This window comes from Myxine glutinosa, chromosome 12, assembly GCF_964187855.1.
Source record: "Myxine glutinosa chromosome 12, kmMyxGlut1.1, whole genome shotgun sequence".
Classification (NCBI taxonomy): Eukaryota; Metazoa; Chordata; class Myxini; order Myxiniformes; family Myxinidae; genus Myxine; species Myxine glutinosa.
The window spans coordinates 59009241-59035413 of NC_136272.1; the positions used below are offsets into that span (position 1 = coordinate 59009241).

The 26173-nt window shown below is 47.7% G+C and overlaps 1 protein-coding gene across 1 annotated transcript in view; it reads left to right on the forward strand.

Moving 5' to 3' along the window:
- LOC137437433 (protein FAM3D) overlaps positions 1-26173 on the forward strand; it is a 115156-nt gene that overhangs the window by 15709 nt on the left and 73274 nt on the right. Inside the window, exons 3-5 of the mRNA XM_068131749.2 lie at positions 851-991; positions 14323-14434; positions 14540-14598. Of these exons, the coding sequence (XP_067987850.2) occupies positions 851-991; positions 14323-14434; positions 14540-14598 (312 nt within the window). The remainder of the gene's footprint in view (positions 1-850; positions 992-14322; positions 14435-14539; positions 14599-26173) is intronic.

Sequence of the window (26173 nt, forward strand, 5' to 3'; positions counted from 1 at the left end):
AGTCAATCGGATGAAAATTGAGGATTTTAGAAATTTGATAAGGTTGTTGATCTTGGGCCTATGTTGGCCTTTTGGCCTAAGCTGATCTCATAAATAGTTGGTGGTTGAATTCAGTTTGCCGATATGTAAATCCTATTCAAATTTCAAGTCATTCGGATGAAAATTGAGGATCTTAGAAATTTGAAAAAAGTGGGTGACCTTTGGCCTATGTTGACCTTTTGACCTCAAAAATAAATAGGATTCTGTCGGACCACCTACACTATCATTTGGTGAAGTTTCGTGAAGATCAATTTAAAATTCAGACCTGTAGGCAAGTCAGCGGACAGACAAACACACACAAACGCACACAAACACACACACACACACACACACACACACACGCACGCACGCACACACACACACACACACACACACACACACACACACACACACACACACAGGAGTGATCAACCTACTTGTCAAAAAATGAAAAATTGCCAAGTAACAAACAGACCCAAATGCAATATCCTCTCCCTTGGTGAGGGTAATAATTGGGTCAAAATGCCAAAGGGCAAATAAAAGCCACAGTAAGTATCGGGTTAGCCTCATTGAGCCATCTGCTGCGTGCCAGCATGAGATGGCCAGTTTTTATAATAGCTTATATGTTTATTTATTTACCATTAGAGCTTCAGTGTGTCTGCCCAGGCCGTAACCGTTTTAGCATTTGAGCTCTTATCAAATTTTCAACAAAGGTTGAGGTAGCTGTCTATAGCAATATGTGTAACACAATGGAACAATGTATGACAATGCTTCATGACCGGTAGATTCAAATAAATTTCCCGAAAATGTGTATTTATTTATGTTTCCACAGTTTTGATACGCTTTGCATTTTTCTGTTGTGTGCTGACCATGGGAATCATCTTTCTGCTGAAATATCGATCCTTAAACATCATGCCAAGACATTCTAAAGAAGAGGACAATGTTGCACCGTTGCCTGATCATGTGCACACAGGTATGCGAGCTTGCATTCTTTCCTTCCTTTCACCAATTATTTACTCTCTTTCTCTCTCTTTCTCTCTCTTTCTCTCTCTTTCTCTCTCTCTCTCTCTCTCTCTCTCTCTCTGTCTCTCTGTCTCTCTGTCTCTCTCTCTCTCTCTGTCTCTCCCCCTTGAGTGCGGTGTCATGGCGTCTGCTCGCTTAGTGTCGTGAGTGCTCTGTCTTGGCTGTTTGTCCTACTCCCCCCCCCCCCCCCCATTTCGCTCCTTCGTGTCCTTGTTTCTATTTGTAAAGCTTCCCTGTGTTTCCCCTTCTATGTTGAGACGAGAGAAAGAGCCATAGAGCACACTTACCGTGCAGGTTAAGGTAATCGTCGTTTTTGGTGGTTCCCTGTTGTTTTTTCCCCCGACTTATTTTCTTCACTTCAAACCTTTTTTTCTCGCTTATATTTCCTTAGTTTTTCTTTTTTTAACGCTCCCTTTCCCTAAGCTGGGAAAGTCGGAGTGCATTACTAACTTCCTCTTCCCGAGCTGGGAGGACGAGGTCGAGCCTCGTGTGTCCAAACATGGCGGCTGCTCATTCGCAGCGACATGCAGCGTTTGAGCAATTATCACGCGAGCATGGCATTGCGTGTTCTCCACCAGAGGGTATTTGTCATGTATGAAGTGCAAATATTCACCGTTGTATCCCTACACCGTGACCGCATTGTATCCCTACGCCCCAGCTCGGATGGCACTGCATTTAATCGGGCCTGTGTCGGCAGAGTGAATAAACGGGTACTACAATCGATTGTAGTTTGTCGAGATACCTTACATGGCGACGAGGATAAACATCTAGACCATGACTTCTTTCGGCCATATCGATGAATTCGACCCTCATGAAGGGGATTTTGACACGTATTCCGAGCGGTTGTCTTTCTACTTCGAGGCGAACGGCATCACGACCAAAGCCCGGATGAAGGCCGTCTTCCTGTCCGTTTGCGGAGGTGAGACGTTCACACTCGTTAAAAACCTGATTCGGCCTCGGACAATCCAAGAGCTCACTTATGCAGAGCTCAAGGCCGCTTTGAAGGAACATTGTAATCCATCTCCTTCAGTCATCCTGTGTTGGTTTAATTTTTACATGTGCAGACAGCAGCAAGGTCAGTCGATCGCAGACTTCATTGCACACCTCAAAAAACTGTCACATCTGTGTGAGTTTGGGGACACGATTGACGACATGCTCCGTGATTTGCTGGTGGTTGGCATGTCCGATGACCGCACTCGTAGACGCCTGCTTGCTGAGAGAAGACTGATGTTCCAAAATGCCAGAGACACCGCAATTTCCATGGAAAGTGCTGAACGCAACCCTACAAGCATCGGTGCCACTCACTCGTCTGGTACCAGCCCTGCTGTGAATCGATTGGATCATGTTCAGCCAAAACGTTGGAACAAGGCTCCTCGTCAGAAGCCAGTGCAGTCTCAAACACACAACAAATGTTTTCGATGCAACGGAAAGCACCCTCCGGAGACGTGTCGGTTCAAAGACGCCACCTGCCATTTCTGTTCAAAAACTGGCCATATTGCTCCAGCTTGCATCACTCGCAAATCGGGAAAAGGAAAAGCTGCTGACAAGATTCATCAGTTTATCGTTTCGGAGGAACCTGAGCTTGACCAGGTGAGCTCTGTTTCCGACAACTCAGAATCGTATAACCTGCTTCATATTGATTCTCACCATAGGCGGGACCCTCTTCTTGCCACTGTTGTCGTCAACAATCGACCATTGCAAATGGAGGTCGACACTGGTGCGGCCGTCTCGCTCATCAGCCATGCTGTTTTCACAAACCTGTGGAGTGATGCTGACCGACCCCATCTGAAACCTACTACCTATGGTCTCTCCACCTATATAGGTGAGAAGATTGTTCCCTGCGGTACATGTGACGTCACGGTGGGCTACGATAACCGTGAGTTTCACCTACCCCTGATCGTCATTCCTGGAAAGGGCCCTTCCTTACTCGGCAGGAACTGGTTGAGCATAATTCGGCTGAAGTGGAAAAGCATTCATCAACTCTGGGCAGCCAACGTTTCTCCTACTGCAGCATACACACTCAAAAATGTGCTGGATACGTACCCGGATGTCTTCAAGGATGAGCTTGGAACCTTGAAAGGACATACGGCTACACTCAGTGTTGACCGGGATGCCAATCCTATATTTTGCAGAGCTCGCCCAGTCCCTTTCGCCCTGCGGGAGCGGATTGACAAGGAACTGGATCATCTTGAAAATCTGGGCATCATCGAGCAAATCCAGTATGCCGAATGGGCGGCGCCCATCGTTCCGGTCATAAAATCGGACCAGTCCATCCGCATATGTGGAGATTATAAAATGACCGTGAACAAGTGTTCTTCATTGGATAAATATCCAATCCCGAGGATCGAAGACCTCTATGCTCGTCTCACAGGAGGCAAGACTTTTACGAAACTCGTCTCAAATCTGCCTATCTACAGCTCCGCTTGGACGAGAATTCAAAACAGTATCTTGCCATCAACACACATCGTGGGTTGTACAGGTACCACCGACTCAGTTTTGGAGTGAAATCTGCACCTGGAATTTATCAGCGGGTCATGGACAGTTTGTTTGCCGCCGAACGCAACGTCATTTGTTACCAGGATAATATTCTGGTTACTGGTCGTACAGACGCGGAACATCTACAAAACCTGGATAGAGTTCTGAAGAAGATTTCGGACTCCGGCCTACGTTTGCGTCGAGACAAGTGCAAGTTTATGGTGCCATCAGTCACGTACCTGGGTCATACGATTGATGCCGAGGGTCTACACCCGACAGATGCGAAAGTCCGAGCTATCAAGGATGCTCCTGCTCCACGAGACATGACCGAATTGAAGTCATACCTCGGTTTGCTTCAGTTCTATGGTCGTTACATCCCGAATGTGACCGACGTTTTGGGCCCCCTTTATCGGCTTTTGAGGAAAGGAGTCTCCTGGAGCTGGGGGTCTACTGAACAATCAGCATTCCAGACCTCTAAGGATTTGCTCAAATCGTCCAATGTTCTCGTTCATTTTGATCCAGAGAAGGATCTTGTGCTGACATGCGATGCCTGTCGGTATGGAGTGGGTAGTGTATTATCACACGTGATGCCTGATGGTACGGAAAGACCAGTTGCATTTGCATCCAGAACGTTGTCCCCGGCAGAGAAGTACTATTCCCAACTTGACAAGGAAGGATTGGGAATCGTTTTCGGCGTCAGCAAATTTCGCCAGTGCCTTCTTGGACATCATTTCACGATTCGCACTGATCACAAGCCGCTGATCAGTCTGTTTGGTCCAACTAAGGCGACATCTGACACACTACCGCCCAGGATCATCCGCTGGTCCCTGTTTCTCGCTGCTTATGACTACACCATATGTTATAAGCCTGGTTCGTCTATCACAAATGCAGATGCCATGAGTCGGTTACCCCTTCCAGAATCCGTTGATGATTCGCCTACACCAGGATCCATTATCGCACTGATGGATCATCTGGAAGATTGTGCTGTCGATTCCGGCCAGATCCGCACTCATACGCGACGAGACCCCGTTCTGTCCAGAACTGTCCAGGCTGTACAGCATGGATGGCATTTGCAACCTGAGGGTGACCCAGATTTTGCGGCTTTTAAAGCACGTAAAAACGAACTCGGCGTGGAAAATGGTTGCCTACTCTGGAGATGTCGTGTCGTGATCCCGAAAAATCTGCGTTCCAGGGTCATGGATGAAATCCATGACTGTCACCCCGGGATTGTGAAGATGAAGTCACTCACTAGAAACTATGTGTGGTGGCCGAATCTTAATGCTGATATCGAACATCATATTCAACATTGTTACCCCTGCCAGAGCACCCGGAATACACCTGCGAAAGCGCCACTGCATCCTTGGGAATGGTCCAGCGAACCGTGGCATCGCCTACATCTCGATTATGCCGGGCCTATTAATGGCAGCATGATTCTAATAATTACGGACGCGCACACAAAATGGATTGATGCCTATGTGACGCATGGTTCTACGTCGGCCATTGTCATCGAAAGACTCAGACGCTGTTTCGCCACTCATGGTCTGCCCAGGATGATCGTGAGTGATAACGGTTCATGTTTTTCCAGGTCCGAGTTTGCCGAGTTCACACGTCGGAACGGCATCAAACATATGTTTGTCAGCCCACATCACCAGGCTTCAAATGGCTTGGCTGAACGATCCGTGGGAATCATCAAATCCGGATTGCAGAAACTTCAGGAGGGAACCCTGGAAACAAAGCTGTCTCGTCTCCTGTTCAAATACCGCATCACGCCACAATCAACAACCGGTGCAGCTCCGTCTGAGTTATTGATGAAACGACACGTGAGATCGACACTTGACAATCTCAAACCAGACATATCATCAAATGTTTATCAGAGCCAGCTTAATCAAAAGTTGGTGCACGATAAGACGTCCAACAGTCGATGTATCAACATTGGAGATCCAGTGTTTGCCCGAAATTTTGGTGCAGGTGCGACGTGGCTACCGGTGGACATCATCGAGAAGCCAGGTCCACTGTCCTGTGTGATTCGCCTGCAGGACGGCCGCGAAATTCGTCGACATCAGGACCACATAACCTACCGTCACTGTGAGTCGACAGAGCCTGCAGCATCGTCACAGTCAGGACAACAGTTCGACCCACCACTGCCGGAGATCGTCGTGGCCGCTCCAGCCCGCTCGGATGCCCCGAAAACCTCTGTGAACGCTACACCCTTCATGGAGACCAAAGGAATCACCTCGGACTCTGTATCCACCGGTACACCGCGACCCAAAGGAATCACCTCGGACTCTGTATCCACTGGTACACCACGACCCAAAGGGATCACCTCGGACTCTGTATCCACTGGTACACCGCGACGCTCAATGCGTGAGAGAAAAGCACCCGACCGGTTGAATCTTTGAAGATGTTTTTTTTCACGGTGACACATGTTCTATTTTCACGTATTTTCATTATTCTCATAATCGTTTGCGCACATATTTTCACATGTTTTGGAAATATTGCTTTTGAAATGTCAATTCTTGAAATCTAGCACATATTGCTCTTGGTAATTTTGGACTTAAAGGGGAGGATGTCATGTGTGCAGTGCAAATATTCACGGTTGTATCCCTACACCGTGACCGCATTGTATCCCTACGCCCCAGCTCGGATGGCACTGCATTTAATCGGGCCTGTGTCGGCAGAGTGAATAAACGGGTACTACAATCGATTATCCAGTTCATCAATCTGAAGGTTGAGCTCTACACAGGTAGTAGGACTCCAAGGAATAGCAAAGTTATCCCATTCCATTTCGGCACAGTAGTCCATTCTCCAGAGAAGCAGAAAGCGTGTTTTAAAAAGCCTGTGTGGTCGGTGCCTTTTTTCAGAAGGGCTGGGTGTGTCATTTCCTGTAGAAATTCCCTGGGCAAACCTGGGCATGTCTTAACTGGAAATGATGTAATGTCTTAACTGAAAATGATACAATGCTGGAGAGTTTATAAAGTGGGTGGGACTTAACAAAGTGGGTGGGGTTTAGCAAAAGTGGGCGGGGTTTAACAAAAGTGGATGGGGTTTAACAAAAACTGGGGGGCTGCCCCAAAAGTGAGCGGAGCTTAGCAAAAAGTGGGCGGAGCTTAACAAAAAGTGGGCAGAGCCTACCAAAATGGTGTGTGGCACTGGAGGCGCTCAAACAAGAACATTGACGGAGGTTTATCATTTTATCTTAGCTCAGTTAAAATATCTTGATAAAGAACCAAACTCAAGCATCTTCTTTGTTAATATATTAGATGGTGATGGGAGTGGTAAGAGAATTAAATTATTTCCTACGCATAAACAAATATTTGTTGGATCGTTGTTTGAGTGGTCTAATGAACAACATTGATAGTAAGAGTAAAAGGTCCATAAGGCCAAGGGGGGTAGGAATAGAGGTGTTAAGGGGAAATGAAGAAAAATGAGGGTGAGAGGAAAATTTACATGTCAGTGAATGGAGAAATAGGGGTGGTCCAGGAACAACATTTTCCTACTACTGGGGTGCCAGCAATGGTTGCCTCCATGGGGCACCGAAGCTAGCCGAGGGAGGGCTGGGATAATGTTAGGGATTTAGAAGACCTTAGGGACAAGAATTAAGTAGTGACACCTGACCTATAGGGGGGGCGTAGTTAGCTTAGATGGATGATAAAGAAAAAGGGAGTGCATAGTGTAAAGGGACGACGAGGGAAGCATGAGTTTTAGGGGAAATCAGTTAGACAAATGATGCTGTGTGTTAGAGGAGTTGTGGGTGAGAAAAAGTGGAATTGTGTTTGAGGTGTGTGAGCACAAAAGGTGTGCCAGATATTTGGTGTGTGAAAGTAGTGGTGAGTGGAAGTAATTGGTGTGCAAGATAAGTGGTGTGGAATGCTTGGTGTGGAATGAGTGGTGTGGAGTGCATGGTGCGAAGGACTGAATGGGGGGGAGAGTGGAACCCATTCGCGGAAGCCCGGGGTGGGTAGTGTAAAGCCAGGTAGAGGGCATAGGTAAATTTGTATGGTTATTGACACCTGTGGTGCGGGTAGTAGAAAGGTAGGGTTTTGGAGGGTGCATGAGCCAGTGACATGGCTGTGCGTGTGGCTTAATTGGTGCGTGTGGTTATTGGGGCACTCCGCCACTGGTAGTTTGTCGGCCAGGTGAGGCCGCAGGTAGGCTCTGGAAGCCGGTTAGGGTAGTTGTTGTGAGTTTTGAGTGGGGTCCAAGGATCCCAGGAGAGGACCCGGGTTGCCCAATGCCAAAGTGGGCACAGAGGGGGTAAGCAGCCAGAAGAGGTCCTTCCCCAGTTAGGTAGTCGCAGGAGCAGGTAAGCTCGGGTGGCGGCCTCAGTGGCGGAGGTGCGCAGGTAGGTAGACCTGCTGGTAGGGCCACACGACCCAGCCCCGAAATTGTGCGAGGGCACAGAGTGAAATTTTGCGGGAGTGAGACCCAAATTCAGAGAGCACCACAGGGTGGGCAATGAGAATTCGGGTTCTTAGAACCACATAGTTTAAAGAGGCCGATTGGCAGGGTACGACCTCGGGTAGTTTAAATGAGTAAATGTCAGTGGAGTATTTAGAAAGAGAAATCCCTTCGCACCATCCACAGCCAGTCACCGAGGAGGACGAAACTCCACACCAGGGCTCTGTAAGCTGTTTGAGTAGTGAGACGTGTCACGACGTAATGGGACATTGTGTTTGTTCCATCCCTTCCTTCTTGGGAGGGATTGGGAGACGAATTTGGTATAGAGGGGGATATGGGAGACAAGATGTAGAGACGGATTGTAAATACAAGGGGGGTTAGGGTGGTGTAGCCAATGGTGGGGGGGTACGGACGGTTAGGGACGAGCCTGCTCTGCTCGCTCTTCCACGTCCCTCGCGCCGTACCACCTTGTTTTCTATGTGCCATTCCGTCTTTCCCGCTTGCTTGTTGTGCCTTGTCTCTCCCCCCACCCCAGGACCATTTTGGAGGCCGAACTGTGCAGCACCATCGACCTGTGGCATCCCTTCTTCACCTTGCTGCCCTTTCCTTGTTTCATCAGTTCAGCCGACCTGTACAGCACCTTGCTGCCACAAACCTTTTGCTGCACCTCATCATACTCATGGACCACAAACCTTGTGGCCTTGCACCTCTGCTGTGCAGCATCTGGCTGCAAATCATCTTGCACCTTCGGACCACTTGTTTGAGTGGCATTAAGGCCACGCAGTTGGACCATGTGAGAACGGCCCTGCTGGCCAATGAAAAAACAAAAAAAGCATTTTTGTGCATTTTATGAGTGTGCTAGGCATAAGAAGATGTGCAAGTCTAGATGGCCTTGAAGTTTCAAATGGCCTGTATGCCGGTCTGGGGGCCAGCCGGTTTGATAGACGCACACGGAAGAAGCAAGAAGCAAGATGCAAGAAGCAAGCAGCAAGTGCCACGATTTACAAGTGTGTTTTTGCTGTGTTTTCTCTCCCCTCCAATCTTCTCTTCCAAAAAGAACAGGTCCTGGGTCATAGAATTGTAAATATACGTGCTTGTAAATATAAGAATGCTGCCCACCAGCTATGTGTTTAGTTTGAAAATTCCGGAAATACACGGGTAGTTGTGGGCATGAAACTGTTAGGTAGCTGCTCAACGCCATAGGAGGGACATATCTAGTGCTAAAACTGTCGCACACACGGGTCAGAGTAAATGCTAGGGGGAACCACACTACAGACTTGGCATTTAATATGGAATTTTTTTTTTGTGGGGGTGAACTTACTTTTCAAGATGACTTAGAACCAAACGTTCATTGGAATGATGTTGAAATTATTCTACATTTTGTTAATGTGACCTTTAAAAGAAACAAAAAACACATTTGACATTTCGAAGCAAATAAATTGATCCTTGAAAGTGATGTAAACTGATATCGAACTCAATTCACAGACAGTACTGTGTTAAACTTCTGTACGTTTTCCAGAAGTATCTCTTTATTTTGCACATTAGCCAAAAAATTTTTCAACAAAAACAAAAGCTAAATTATGACTGGGATTACGGACAGTAAAATTACAGTTCAGTACTTCGTGTAACCCCCACGAGCATCCAGGAGAGCACGTACACGTCGAGGCATGCTGTTCACGAGATTTGCCAAGGTTTGGACAGGAATCGCTTGCCATGCAGTGACAATAGTCTGCTGCAATTCACGCACAGAGGTCGGCTGCTGGTCCAAGTTGTCGATTTGATGCGTTAAATCTGCCCACAAGTTCTCTATCGGATTCATATCTGGGGACATGGCAGGCCACTCCATATGCTCTACACCACGGTCAGCAAGAAAGTGTTGGATCATGCGAGCATGATGAGGCCGTGCATTGTCATCTTGGAAGACAAAGTTTCCTCCAAAGGCTGCCCGAGCAAATGGAAGCAATGTTTCTTCCAGAATGACCCTGTACTTGAACTGGTTCAGGTTTCCATTCAGAACAACCAGGTCAATTTTGCCCCCTGCATGAAAAGCAGCCAAAACGGTCACCCCACCACCTCCAGCTTGGACTCTTGGCACTATACAATCTTCGTTGTGGGCTTCATGCACTTGTCTGTGCACTCGGACGCGGCCATCTTGACGATAGACCAGAAATCTAGACACGTCACTGAAGGTCACGTGATTCCAGTGTCCTGGCTGCCATTGACGGTGCTCTCTGGCCCACTGCAATCGGCGGCTGGCTGTGTTGTCTGGTCAGGCGTGGCTTTCTCAGGGGACGCCTGACACGATAGCCTGCTTGAACCAGTCGTTGGTTGACGAGCCTTCTGGATACAGGCACATTTGTCAGTTGCTGCCACTCAGCCCGAAGCCGATTAGCTGACTTGGTACGGCCATTGCAGACTAACCGGTGCAGCTGGCGATCATCTCTCCTTGTGGTTCTGCATGGACATCCTGGCCTCGGTATTGGAGTAGGGACACCCCTCTGAGCATTTCGTTTCAGGATCTTTGACACCTGACCTTGAGTGATGCCATACTGCCGAGCAATAGCACGCTGTTTCATGCCAGAATTTCGTAAAGCCACCAGTCTATGACAAACAGCATTGTCAAGTTGACGGACCATCTCCAGAGGAAGCGGCAATAACTTTTGTAGACGTGCAGCAGTTGTTGTCCACTAATACAGAATGCAACAACCCTTATATACCCAATTGTGAAGCCAATCGTCAAATGTACCTGTCCTTACATTTTGTTACGCCACCTGTGATATAATCCTGTTATTGACTTCTTGCTGCGAAAGACAATCAGTGACATGGTTCTTTCAACAAAGACATCACCGAAGGGTAAAAGAAACTCACCAGATTGATATACTGAGTTCAGAAAGTAAACCAAATTCAAGAAAAAAAAAATGTTCCATATTAAATGCCAAGTCTGTATGTGCCACATTTAAAAGTAAGGTTAATTTTGCATGTCCGACTCTACCGGTCGCTCCATTGGTGGTTTCGACTCGGGACGAGTCTGACGAGAAAGGGGTGTAGTGTTGCGGTTTTGAAATAAAGGTTAATTTCCCCTCTTAGCTAGTTACACCACAACATGAAGCCTCACGATAGTTCAGTTATTTCTTAGTAAATGTAAGCATAGTCCTTTCCTGTGTTTAGTTTTGTGGGGAGTAGGCCAGTGAGCTTAGGTGTTCTTTGGTGCTTTTGGTTTGGCGCTGGGATGCCACGCGGCAGGCCTGGGCCAGTCTACCACGGCCGAAGGAATGAGCTGCAGGGGGAGTGGCCGGTAAGCAACGAGCCGCCAATCAGGGCTCGAGGGGAGTGGCTTACCACTGCAGCAGGAGGTGGGGCTTGGAACATTCGGGTAAGATTGGGGAGGTGCGATATAAGGTCCTGCTCCGAGCCCATTAACGAGAACGGACGGCACGAGAGATCGCACGAGAACAGCAGCAGGACGCGCGTGAGTCAGAACGCAGAACACAGAAGGCAGAGGAGAACGCCAGGGGAGCTGCAGAACAAGGAATTGAATTGCCTATTGTACATGAACTTTCCCCCGTTCCCAGTGCTCTGCGCTGTATTAATCGCTCGCTCGAAAGGACGACCCACGCCAGCCACAGACGCGAGGATTTCCTCCTGCCTGCCTTTGCCTGCATACGTGCCGCGAGGATTTCCTCCTGCCTGCCTTTGCCTGGATACGTGCCGTGAACATCGGAGAGCCACGCCGGGCGAGCTGCCCCGGGGCGACTGACGGCGAAGCGCGCTTGGCGCACGAACTTCTCTTCCTCCATCTCCCCGTGTGTGTAAGTGGGCCCATTTGTCTGGGGATAGGTTAAACTGATTAAGCTCTGCTCTGTGTCCCTTTCCTTTCCTTCTGGATCATTGTAAATAATAATAAATCGTGATCTTCCTCTGATTTGACCGTCCTGTCCCCTTCCATCCATTGGCTTCGCATGATACGAATAAAACCGCTCGAATCGGGTTCCAATAAAAGTAACAGCATGAGTCACGTGATACGCATTCCGCTCGGGCGTACTCGATTATGCGTGGCTCGTGCGAGGCTCGATCCCCGCTTTCGTGGCAGCGTGGGTACCAAAGGTACGTGCGAATTTGTCCCGAAACCCTTTTTCACGTTTGCCCGGAAGTCGCGATTCGGTCTCGCGGACCCAGGGGGGAAAGACCCATCAGGAAAAAGGGGTTTAATCCCCCCTTTGTAACGGGAACGGGCTTCGGGAGTTTTGAGAAATGGGAAAGGGGTTTTGAGAAATAAAGGCAAACCCCCTCTTAGTTAGTTGCACCACAACATGTAGCCTCGCTTAGTTCAGTTATTTCTTATTCAATGTTAAATATAGTCTCTTTTCCTGTGTTAGTATGCGTTGATGCAGGCACGTAAGTGTAGGCCTCATTGGGCTGGAATGCCATGTGCTCGGGCCTGGAACAAGTCGGAGGCCCGAGGGAGGAGCTAAAGGGGAGTGGCCAGTAAGCGGCAAGCAGCCAATGGGAGCTAAACGGGAGTGGCCAGCAACGGTGGCCAGGGGAGGTGCTTGGAACATTCTGGTGGGACTCTGGTGGGGGATATAAAACCCTGCCCCGGATCCCCGAACTAGCTCTCTGTCCCGGGATTCTGAAGCGACTCTCTCTGTCTCTGAGCTTTTGAGGTCGAAGCACGAACTCTCCCTGCCCCCGAACGAAAGAAGCTCTCATCGCTCTCCCTGCAGTCTGCATTCTGCCCTGCTCTCTGCCCCTGTTTTAAGCTCTTTCGCAGGATGATCTCTCCCGGGGCCACATACTCCAACGATCTCCCTGCCTGGGCTCCCTGCACGTGCGCATTTGCCTCGTTAACATCGGGACACGCTGGGCGGATTCCCGTGCGTGCACGACCGAGGTCGACGTCCCATGCCGCGAACATATCCAGGGACACGCCCAACAAGCTGACCAGGGCGAACGGCACCAACGACCGCGCTTGAGCGCATTCTCTTCTCTTCCTTCCTTTCCCCGCGTGAGTGAGAGGGCCCTTGTCTGGGATATTCAAGTTAAGGACGTTAAGTTTCTACCCTGTGTCTCTTCTTTGCTTTGATCATTGTACATTTATAAATAAACCTGTGTTCTTTGCTTCCATTTGGCCGTTCACATCTTTTCCACCATTGGCCTCGCATTGTACGAAATAAAACCGTTCGATCGGGTCAGTAAGAATTAACGGCACGAGTCACGTGACACACAAACCGCTCGGGCGTATCAAACCAGCGTGACCCGTGTGAGGTTCAGCCCCCGTCTTCCTGGCGGCGTGTGTATAGAAGGTACTTGGGTATTTAACCAGAGACCCTTCCGCACGCTCGCTACGGGGTTGGCGGCTGGAATTGCTCCGCAATCCGCCCCACGCGTGTAAAGTGGGCAGCGGCCTCGTGGACTCGAAGGCCCGAGGGGGAAAAGGGTTTAACCCCCCTTTGTACGTCGACGGGCTCGAGATCCGCAACTATATATATATTTATATATTTATATGTACAATATACATATATATATATATATATATATGATGTTATCAGGAGGTTTAAGGCCCATGGCACTGTAGCCAACCTCCCTGGACATGGTCACAAGAGAAAATTTGATAGAAGATTGCAGCGAAGGATTGTTAGAATGACAGAATCACCTCAATCAACTGCTAAACAGATTCAAGCTGATCTTCAGACACAAGGTACGACAGTTTCAACTCTCACCATCTGTCACCAACTCAATGAAAGGGGGTTCTGTGGTAGGAGACCCAGGAGGACCCCACACTTGAACAAGCCAAAATCCTTCTGTGAGAATGTCCTCTGGACAGATGAGACCAAATTAGACCTTTTTGTCAAGCACATCATCTCTATGTTTACAGAAAACAAAATGAAGCCTTCAACGAAAAAAACACCAGATCTAAATCCCATTGAACATCTGCGGGGAGATCTGAAAATAGCAGTTGGGAGAAGGCACCCTTCAAATCTGGGAGAACTGGAGCAGTTTGCACAAGAAGAGTGGGACAAACTGCCAGGAGAGAGGTGTGGGAAGCTCATTAATGGCTGTGGGAAGCGCCTCACTAGTTATTTTGTCCAAAGTCTGTGCTACCAAATATTAAGTCTCATGTGACAATAATTGTGCCATTTCTTTTTATTTTCTGATTTAAAAGGATATATTAAGTTCTGAATCAAGAACAAAGGTTCTGCGACATTAACAGTGAAATAAAGAATTGTGGAGACCAAATACTTTTGTCAATTTCAACTGAGTTTTTAGAGAAAATGAGTGAGTTATTTGAAAAAAGTGCAAGGGGTGCCAATATTTTTAGTCACGACTGTGTATATGTATTTCCAAGCAGCTGTTATAGAAAACACCATCCTGTCACAAGACATTAAAAGCTACTGATATGCCCTGCAGGTCATTCCAAATGTGGACACCCTGAGGCCTGCCCACCTGAGCATTTTTCATTCAAGATACAGTCTGGCGTAGGAAATGTCATTGGTCCTAGCATTTGCTTTGATAATGAAATGTGAGTTTGCACCGAATCCTCATGTTTTCCTTTCCCGTTCACATTTTTGCCATTTTAATTGCATTGCATGTACCCACATGTGTCACGTGTGTGTTGCATTTCCAGTGTCATGAGTGATGGCATTAGGAATACGAGATATGGCATAAACATCGCAGTAATAGATGGTATGTATTTGTTTCTTCATTGATTTAGTTTTCAAATGCACATTCGGTGTCAAATTACTTTGGATGGATGTAAGACACATGGATTTTGGAATCTGTTTGTCGAATTTGGATGCATGTTTAATGTCCCTTTGTCTCTCGCTCTCCCTTTCTGCCTCTCTCTCTCACCCCCTCTCTCTTTCTCTCTCTTTCTACCCCTTTCTCCCCCCCCCCCCCCCCCCGCGTATTTTTTTGACTCTAGTAATAGGGGTCCACAATGTCAACTATCCTTGACCATGTTGTGTAACCTTGCCTGAGGCCCTCACTTTTTTTTCTTCTGCCCTCACCTTTTCACCTTTATTCATTTTAAAATTTGTTTTCTCCGCAACTGCTTGAGCGAATGACACGAAACTTTTAACATAGGAGTGCCTACCCATAGAGAATTTTAAAAGAAAATTCCATGATTGGATGGAAAATGTAGCAATCGTTCCAAAAAAATCTGTGTTCTGTAGGCATGGGTTGCAGGTTGTTTAATGTATCAGGAAAAAACGATTATCTTGCCCATGTTCAGGGCCGTCGATTTATTACATATGCACAGGATGAGAAGAAGGGTCACAGGCCAGTTGATGTATGCTGTAATATGTACATCGAGTCGCCACGGGAGGGGGGAAGAGGGCTCATGCCAGTACGTGTAGATGCCCATTGGGGCAGCAATAAGACTCTGCGTCAGAGCAAATCTAATCGGGGGGGGGGGGGGGGGGGAGGGCATTAGGTAACCGCGGGGGGGGGTAGGGGGGGGCACAAACTACCGTTCGAGAACTCAATCTATGATGTGAATGCTTGATTAATAAGAGTTTGCCGTCAACAGTCAACACACCAACCCAGTTACAATTTAACAAAACATGCTGCAAAGTCTCTCTTACACACACACACACACACACGCACACACACACACACGCACGCACACACACACACACACACACACAAACACACACACACACAAACACACACACAAACACACACTGCACTGTGCACCCACACTGCCCAAAATATAGCCTACATGCAAGCCACGTCTCTGTCTCTCACTCTTTCTCTCTTTCACTCTTTCACTCACTGCACTATGCGCGTCATTGGAGCATCATTTGAAATAGACTATTTTTCTCCACTCTTGCCGAATAAATGCAGACAGACCCAAAAATCATTCAACATTTTGCGTAATAATCATGAAAGCCAAGGCTGGCATCATAAAGTGAATGAAACGCATGGCTTACCTTCAGAAGAGTTGCAGGTGGCGAGTGTTGGTGCTGAACCTCCAAAGAATGGTGTCCTTCCTCTCAGTTGTGCATTTTTGGGTTAAGTCCCTCTCAAACGCTAGCTGAACCAACTGGGCCTTTCTTTTGTGGAGCATTGCGTGTCTGTGGTCCGAAAATACGTTTCTCAGAGTGGAGAATGAATTCTCGCACATTGCTGTGGAGGCGCCAAATGTTGAGGCATGTTTGAAATCAGTCAGTACACTTAGTCCAGGCAAAATAAGGTTTCACTTGGAACAAATTGCAACAGAAATTATTTCACCACAATGCATTTCTACAAGGTTCCCAGAACAACATACTAAAAGTCCCAAGCAATCCCAACATGGGAAATATGTCTAATTTGCATAATCCAATATGACCACCAATCTGCAATATTTCTCTCATATAACGAATGATGCTCTGTCTATTGGTGACAGATACACGACTTTCATTACAAAATCACCATACTCTGCTTATATAAAGATGTTCAGCTGGTGAATATTGCTGTAGGTATACAAAATGCTGGAACATCCAACTCAAACGGAACGGAAGAGAAGCCGCCGAATCTAAGCAAGAAAACTCGTCTTTGGAGCCCAGAATAAAGAGCCCGACCGAATATCGTCGCTTCGTGGCTGCTTTCCGCCGCCGAAATGTACCTATAGCGTATGTACCTATAGCGTATCTTTTGGAAAATTTTCGGTGCTAATTTTTCGTACATGTATACACAATCGTCGGTGAATGCGTATCGAGTATTCTGAGGCCTAGTACTCGTAGGCTTAGGTTACCGTACCGTCTCCGACCTTGTGGCTTTGTTTTTCTCTCAGCGATTCGTCGAATGCGCTGCAATTATTTTCGTTGTCTGTTTCGTCCCAGTCGTTCACCCCATACCTCCTTGTTTAATATCTCTCAAAAAAAAAAACCCACAAAAATATTTCCTTCTCAGGGCTTATTCGTTTATTTGTTCGTTCGTTCTTCGTTCACGTTGTTCGCGATCATGTGGTTAGAAATGTATAATCTCTCCCCTGAACAACTATTTTCTCTCATATATTATAACACCTTTTTCTTCTTTTCCTACAAAAGGATGCTTTCGTCTTGCTCACCAAATCTATTCATTCCAAAAAATATATATAATACCATCTCTTACAGTTCCTCCTTTCTACATTCCCTAAACTATCCAGAACTCCACCCCTCCTCCAGTGTCCTCACACGTATTTTTGACTCGAAGGTCTCAAACTCATTTTGCAAAAAATGTTCGTTTCCCATGAATCGTACACTTTTCAAAATCCAATCTCACCCCTCCCCTCCTAAACTCCCCCCACACCCCTCCCCTCCGAGACTCTCCCTCGCTCCTCCCCTCCTAGACTCCCCTCTCACCCCTCCTCCTCAAAGCATCCTCCCTGCTTCTTCCCCCTTCCAACTTTCACCTTCATCTCCCCCAACCTTCTGCCTCGCTCTTCCCCCTCCTCAAATAACACCTCACTGTGCCTCACCCAATCTCCATCAAACCTTTTGTCCGCCCCATTCTTCCCTTTCTCCAAGCTATTCTGAAATCTCTGAAATCTCTGACACACCTTCAACAGCTCTCCCTACCTCTTCCTCCTCTTCCACATCTTACCCTACCCCTCCCCCCCCCCCCCCCTGTTCTGTACCCGAGGCTCCCCCTTCCTCTTCATTAACGGTATGGACCTCAAACATCCTGGGCCTTCGCTCAAACTTGACTGATCTCTCCATACAGGTTGCTTCTGACAAACCAGATGTGATCTGCTTAACAGAAACTTTCCTCCTTCATGATGTCTCTGATGCCTTGGTATCTCTCCCAGGTTACTCCCTCCTCCGGTATGATAGACCTGAGCCTCGTACTGGAGGTGGGGTTGCTATCTTTATAAAAAAACTCTCTTCCTCACTCGCCCACCAATGCCCTCTCTCCACCTCACCCCCAGGAATACCTTTGGCTACGGCTTCCCCTTCGCTCCCACCTTTTGTTCATATGTGTGTTGTACCATCCACCAAATAGTGATGACTCCATCTACATCTCGCTGTCTGATAATATGGACCAACTTCTATCTACCCATCCCAACTCTCTCTTCCTCATATGTGGTGATTTCAATTGTCACCATGCCAGTTGGCTGGGTGTGGGTACCTCTCTCACCAGCCATGGCTCTTCAGCAAAGGACTTCTGCGACTCACTGGGACTGACACAATCTGTCAATTTCCCGACCCGGATCTCAGTCAACGGAGCATCTTCTCTTCTGGATTTGGTTATGACTAACTTCCCTGAAAATGTCTGCTGCTCTTCTTCTGCTCCAATCGGCTCATCTGATCATGTGCTTGTCAAAGTGGACATCTCTCTGACCATTCTCAGAGAGCCTCCTCAGGGTCGACGAGGCTGGCATTTCACTCAGGCCAACTGGCACGGTCTTCAAGCAGCCATCAATCATCTGGACTGGTCTCCCATCTCGACCGCCTCTGACATCAACTCATCCTGGGAATTCTTTCAAAGTAAATTGCTCTCTCTCATGCACAGATTTATCCCATCTCGTCTTCAGTTGTCATACCCTTCCTCCCATCCATGGTACACGGAATCTTGTGGTGAGGCTGTTGCCCTGAAACAACTTGCTTTCGTCTCCTGGAAAGCAAATCCAACGGAAGGAAATCTCATTTCCTTTCACAAAGCCCGAAACAAGTGTGTGTCCACCCTCAGGAGAGCCAGGAAACAATATCTCACCGTTCTCAAGACCGAACTCTCTTATCTGTCTCCCTCTTCCAAATCCTGGTGGCGTCTGGTCAAATCTGTTTCTGGTGTTTGTTCCCCCTCCATCCCCTCCCTCACCTCAAATGGCTTAACGGCTGACTCCGTACGTGAAAAAGCTGAATGCCTCAACTCTGTGTTTGCCTCTAAATCTTGTGTCCCAACCCATCCCTCTCTGTACCCACCGTACCCAGTCGTACCCAGCTGCTCCTGGACTCTGTGTCCTTTCCTCCTGACAAGGTGGAAAAGTTTCTGTCAACCCTCGACTCTGATTCTGCAACTGGTCCTGACGGCATCAGCCCACGGGTCCTAAAATCATGTTCTTCCGCTCTTTCACTCCCTCTTTCTGTTCTCTTCACCCTCTCTTTTGCTCAAGGTCATCTGCCATCTGCTTGGAAATCAGCTAACATCACCGCTTTGCACAAAAAAGGTGCAAAAACAGATCCTAGCAACTACAGACCAATCAGCCTTCTCCCAATTATCAGCAAAGTCATGGAATCCATCATTGCTTCAGATATGAAATCTTTCCTCTTCTCCAATGGCTTGATCTCTGATCATCAATTTGGTTTCAGACCTGGTCACTCTACTCTGGACATGCTGCTTCTGCTTTCTCAACAATGGATGGAGGTCCTCAATGCCAAACAGGAAATTAGAGCTGTCTCCCTTGACATCTCACGTGCCTTCGATACGGTCTGGCACCCCGCTCTGCTCCCCAAACTCTCCTCCTTTGGTATCCATGGAAATCTCCACGCATGGCTGGCGGACTTCCTCTCTGGTCGTAGTCAACGTGTGGCCCTGAATGGGTTTCTCTCATCTCCTCTTCCTGTTCAGGCTGGAGTTCCCCAAGTTAGTGTTCTGGGCCCTGTGCTTTTTCTGGTCTTCATCAATGATCTCTCTGACTCTCTTGAAAATCCTCTCTATCTCTTTGCTGACGACTCTACTCTCTGTCGCTCCATTCCTCATCCCTCAGATCGGCAGTCTGCAGCCTCCTCACTCTCTGCAGACCTGGACAAAATCACAGACTGGGCAAACAAATGGAACATGTCTTTCAATCCTGATAAATCTCACACTCTTACGATGTCTCTCCGAAACGACCGACTGGAAAACCCTCCCATCCACTTTCTGAATAAGCCTCTCCAAGAAGTTCTGTCACTCAAGCTTTTGGGTCTCACTATTTGTCATGATCTTTCCTGGGAAAACCACATTTCAAATCTGGCCTCCAAAGCCAGTCGCCGACTGGGCATCCTCCGTCGTGCGAAGTCCTTCCTTGGCACACCTGAGCTCCTCACCACATACAAGGCTTTCATCTGCAGCTCTATGGAATACTGCTCTCCACTCTAGTCTGGTGCTCCTGCCTCACACCTAGCTCGTCTTCACGCTGTTGAAACCAAAGCGTTCAGAATCATTGGAATCTCCCGCGATGAAGCTAACTCCAAGGGCCTTTCACTCACTCACCGCAGGCAGGTTGGTAGTCTTTCCGTCTTCTACCGACTCCTCTCTGGCCTTGCCCCCCCCCCAGCTCTCTCTGGGCTCTGTCCCCCAAATATTCCTACAGGTCGCACAAGATCTGCCTGCAACCCTCTTATGGTTAAACTGCCAAAATCAAGACTTTCTGCTCACCTTCACTCCTTCATTCCTCTTTTCTCCCGCCTCTGGAACAAACTCCCTCACTCTCTTCAATCCCACTCCACCCTCCAGGTCTTTAAAACAGCTGTTCACCACCATCTCTTATCCTCCCCCATCCAAAACCTTGATCTTTTCTACCCCCGCTAATTTCGGTCCCCTTGTGTTTTATACCTCTCCACCCCCCCCCCCCCCCCACCTTCCCACGCCTCCTGCCCCCAAGCCCTCTCCCTCCCACACTTCTCCCTGCTCTCAAATGTTGTGGTTTGTGTGCTTCCCCTTCTCTCCCCCATCTTGTCTTCCGCTCCCTCTTTTTGTGTGTTTTGTTTGTCTGGTTGATTTGTTTGTGAAATAAATGTTAGCTCTTTCACGAGCCTCGATTCAGTATACAAAAAAAAAAAAAAAAAAAATCCAGCGCAGCTTGGGCGATTCTGCCCCTGTTTGGAGAACACCCAGCGAGGCCTTCATCAGGGCCGAGCGAGTAAGGCTTCCACTGCCGAAATCCAGCGCGGCTTGGGTGATTTTGCCCCTGTTTGAAGAACACCCAGCGAGGCCTTCATCGGGGCCAAGCGAGCAAGGGCGTGTCGGGACCTGGTTCGCGCCATTGACCGAGTGGTTCGCACCAACCGGAGCTGTTTTTGGATGACGTGCTGATGTCCTTGGTCTTCGCGCCAGGCTCTGGGCCGACGTGGTGTGTGGTGCTGATATTTTGAGAGGCTTGATTTAATACCCCAACCTCTCAACCCCACCTCCTTTTCTGCTACCCCGCCATTATTATTTGCGAGCATTTTTTAGTGAAAGCCCACAATATATTATATCCTTATATATATGTGCACATTATATATATGTGCTTATCTTGGGCGTAGAACCAGGTTCCACAACTTGAGTTCAGGGAGTAACAAGCATTTATTGAAAAACCAATTTACACAGCGCTGTGGAGGGCGTAAGGGGCATACAATTCAATTGAACAGCATGGTCCCAGACACTCCTGGGTTCCCTACAGAAAGTTCTTCCTTATATACAGACTTGGCATTTAATATGGAATTTTTTTTTTTTCTTGACTTGGGTTTACTTTCTTAACTCAGTATATCAATCTGGTGAGTTTCTTTTACACTTTGGTGATTTATTTGTTAAAAGAACCATGTCACTGATTGTCTGTCGCAGCAAGAAGTCAACAACAGGATTATATCACAGGTGGCGTGGCAAAATGTACGGACAGGTGCATTTGATGATTGGCTTCACAGTCTGGTATACAAGGGTTGTTGCGTTCTGTATTAGTGGAAAACAACTGCTGCACGTCTCCAAAAGTTATTGCCGCATCCTCTGGAGATGGTCCGTCAACTCGACAGTGCTGTTTGTCATGGAGTGGTGGCTTTATGAAATTATGGCATGAAACAGCGTGCTATTGCTCGGCAGTATGGCATCACTCAAGGTCAGGTGTCAAAGATTCTGAAACGAAATGCTCAGAGGGGTGTCCCTACTCCAATACCGAGGCCAGGACGTCCCCGCAGAACCACAAGGAGGGATGATCGCCAGCTGCACCGGTTAGTCCGCAATGGCCGCACCAAGTCAGCTAATCGGCTTAGGGCTGAGTGGCAGCAACTGACAAATGTGCCTGTATCCAGAAGGCTAGTCAACCAACGACTGGTTCAAGCAGGCTATCGTGCCAGGCGTCCCCTGAGAAAGCCACGCCTGACCAGACAACACCGCCAGCGCCGATTGCAGTGGACCAGAGAGCACCGTCAATGGAAGCCAGGACACTGGAATCACGTGATCTTCAGTGACGAGTCTAGATTTCTGGTCTATCGTCAAGATGGCCGCGTCCGAGTGCACAGACAAGTGCATGAAGCCTACAACAAAGATTGTATAGTGCCAAGAGTCCAAGCTGGAGGTGGTGGGGTGACCGTTTGGGCTGCTTTTCATGCAGGGGGCAAACCTGACATGGTTGTTCTGAATGGAAACCTGAACCAGTTCAAGTACAGGGCCATTCTGGAAGAAACATTGCTTCCATTTGCTCGTGCAGCCTTTCGAGGAAACTTTTTCTTCCAAGATGACAATGCATGGCCTCATCGTGCTCGCATGATCCAACACTTTCTTGCTGACCGTGGTGTAGAACATATGGAGTGGCCTGCCATGTCTCCGGATATGAATCCGATAGAGAACTTGTGGGCAGAATTAACGCGTCAAATCAAACACTTGGACCAGCAGCCGACCTCTGTGTGTGAATTGCAGCAGGCTGTCACTTCATGGCAAGCGATTCCTGTCCAAACCTTGGCAAATCTCGTGAACAGCATGCCTCAATGTGTACGTGCTCTCCTGAATGCTAGTGGGGGTTACACGAAGTACTGAACTATAATTTTACTGTCCGTAATCCCAGTCATAATTTAACTTGGTTTTTGTTTAAAAAAAATTTGGCTAATGTGCAAAATAAAGAGATACTTCTGGAAAACGTACATAAGTTTAACACAGTACTGTCCATGAATTGAGTTCGATATCAGTTTACATCACTTTCAAGGATCAATTTATTTGTTTCGAAATGTCAAATGTGGTTTTTGTTTCTTTTAAAGGTCACATTAACAAAATCTAGAATAATTTCAACATAATTCCAATGAACTTTTGGTTCTAAGACATCTTGAAAAGTAAGTTCACCCCCACAAAAAAAATTCCATATTAAATGTCAAGTCTGTACTTGCAGAGTGTGATAAGGATCTCCGCTAACTTTGTCAAGCTTCATCATGGTGGAACTAAGAGACAGAGCAGGCCTCAAAGCCCCTACCTTTGTCCTATCTTATTTGGCATGAGCCAAGGGAAAGATGTGGGAGAAAGAGCACAGAGACATTCTCAAAACTTATCTTCTCATGCCGGCTTTCGGTCAAGGACAGAAGGACGTGTTTTCACGACAGAGCAAGCAGTTTCACAATCTTGCTACATTCCTTGCCACCAGTTTGGTAGTAAAGCATAGTTCGAAGCAAGAGGGATCATAGGAAGCTTAATCCTATTTTATAGAGCAAACACTAATTAAATGCAAACAATAATTTAGAAAAGGCATAACTAAATGCATGATCTCGACATTCCCCCATCTTGTCTCTAACGAGACTATGAGGTGTGTTCAAAAAGTATCCGACCTTTGTTCATAAAAAATACTCGTATCCAGATACAACAAACTTTCACTAATCTCCTTCAAAGTAGTCCCCTTGGGCTGCCACACACTTCTCCCAACGGTTCTGCCACCTTCGGAAGCAGCGCTGGAACGCCTCTTTTGGGATGGTGCGCAGCTGGTCCTTCACATTCCGCATGATGTCTTCTCTGGACTGAAATCTGGTCCCTTTCAGGGGCATTTTCAGCTTGGAGAAAAGCCAGAAGTCACACGGAGCCATGTCGGGAGAGTAGGGAGCCTGACGAAGCACAGGTGTGTTGTGTTTGGCCAAGAAACTCTGTATCAAATGTGAAGAATGGGCGGGTGCGTTATCGTGATGGAGCTGCCAATTGCCCGCTGCCCACAGGTCCGGCCGCTTGCGTCGCACAGCATCACGAAGGCGATGCAGAACCTCTTGGTAATACTCCTTGGTGATGGTTGTGCCATGTGGTGCGTACTCGTGATGAACCACGCCACTGGAGTCGAAGAAGACGGTCAGCATGACTTTGACATTGCTGCGGACCTGCCTTGCTTTTTCTGGCCTCAGGGATGTTGGATGCTTCCATTGTGATGACTGCAACTTGGTTTCTGGGTCGTACCCATAAACCCAGGACTCATCACCAGTGATCACTGTGTTGAGGAACCTGGGATCGCTGTTCACAGTCTCCAGCATGTCCTGTGCGATCTCCAAACGGAGTTGCTTCTGCTCAATCGTTAGCAGCTTTGGTACGAACTTCGCTGAGATTATCCGGAAGCCCAAATCCTCCTTCATAATGGAATGAACGGATCCAGTGCTGACGCCCACCCCGTCTGCAAGTTCTCTGATCGTGATTTGACGATCCTGCATCACCAGGGTCCTCAATTGGTCAATGACGATCTCATTTCGGGATGTTGAGGGCCTACCCGAACGTGCTTCACTCTCCACTGATGTGCGGCCATCTTTGAAGCGGTTGTACCACTCCTTTATCTGTGTGGTGCACATTGCTTCGTCCCCGAGGGCCTGTTGAATCTTGCGGATCGTTTCCACTTGGGAATCGCCAAGCTTTACACAAAATTTGATGCAGTAGCGTTGTTCAAGTTTTTCCGTCATTTTGTCAAAAACGAAAATCCGACGGCGCTCACTTACACTTCCTCACTCATCGGCGGTCTGCCGTCGAATGACAGCTTCTGCAGGTGGGAAAAAATTCACGCTGGCGCATTAGGATCGCCTACATGCGTGCACTAATCAACGCCTCCCTAGCTTCATTTGTTTACGCACGACAAATTAAGGTCGCATACTTTTTGAACACACCTCGTACGTATCACAGAGACAAGGCCACATCGGGCTTTATTTGCAAGCAAAAGAGAATAGTGTTGTATGTGGCCACATCGGGCTCTATTGAGTGTTATATGTGTATCCTTCCAAGGGCATGCCACGCACACAAAGCGCCACGCATGCATGCTTGAAAGGTGTGTCATGATTGTGCATGCTTTGGAACATGAAGGTCCAGAACATGAAGGTCCATTAACGTTTCAGATCCATAACGAAGGCGCCTGGTCCGGCCGGGGATGTGAGCCTGGAGGGTTTCCCAACCCACCCTTGGTGCAGCAGAGGTGCAGCTGAAATTCCCCCCAATTGAAGGGCTCCCCGTCCTCGCACAGACCCAGTCCTTGCAGATCTTCGAAGTTAATCGACGTCCATGCTGATCTGAGGAATACATAATGTCATCAATATCTTGTGTCACGTGTTCCTGGTCAGAGTACAGAGCATTACAATTCAAAGTAAAGAGAGAAACTTACTTTTGTGTCAAAGTCGTCCATGGACACGTACTCAGTGACGGGATCCAGAGTATCAGTGTCAGGTCCTTTGGCAGCCAGACCCAGCGTCGCAATCAGATCCATAGTCGGATCAAGCGGAGATGTGCAGCTGTGTGCTTATAATACATAAGAAGCATTAGCCAATTCCCGCAGGGGATTTACAACAAAATCATCACAATTAACAAATAAATCAACAGTATTGAGAAGCGCCGGTCACATCAGCATCACCCAGGGGCTCGTTCAGGTCGACGGCCTCGGCCGTCAAGATCATGGTCTTCGTCGGTGGTTTCTTCGTCGTCCATCCTGGAAAATACTTTCTTACACACACCATGATCAAATTCCTAGCCCCCCACCCCGCCAATTGGCATTTAGTTACCTCATCTCTCAGATGGTTGGCTATTCATAGCCGCATTCCCTGCGTCATGTCTGGAAATTCAAATGCTATATTTACTTTCACCAATTTCCGAAAATACCTTCCTTTAATCATCTTCCCTGCATTTAATAATACATGATTTACCAACCATTCCCCCCCCCCCCCCCCCAACCATAATCGGTCAATGGAAATAATCGGTATTCTCCCCTTCAAAACTTCACTGTTATCCTATCAATACCTGGACATACTTCTTTTTGCCTTTTTCCAGTCAAGCGAATTTCGCACCAGTATAAACCACTGGAAAATTATCTGAAAATTACGAAATTATCTCCAAGTTTTCTGGCTACACTCTGTCCGCAATCACCAACTCTACCCTCCTTTTGCACTTTGTCCTAGGTTCTAGAGCCTAGAGTCACCCAACAACAACAACAACTAGCATCCCAAGGCCATTTCCCTGCAAGAGCGGGGGTTAGCCTTGCGGTCCCCATGACAATCTTCTTCATTTTGCCCTATCACCTCCCCTTATGAGCAATAATTCAATTGATGTGATCCCAACGTACCTGGTGGAGTTCTGTTCACCTGGTCTGCAGAGCCGTGATCCAATCTGCACCAGCCCCCAACCACCTCTTCGA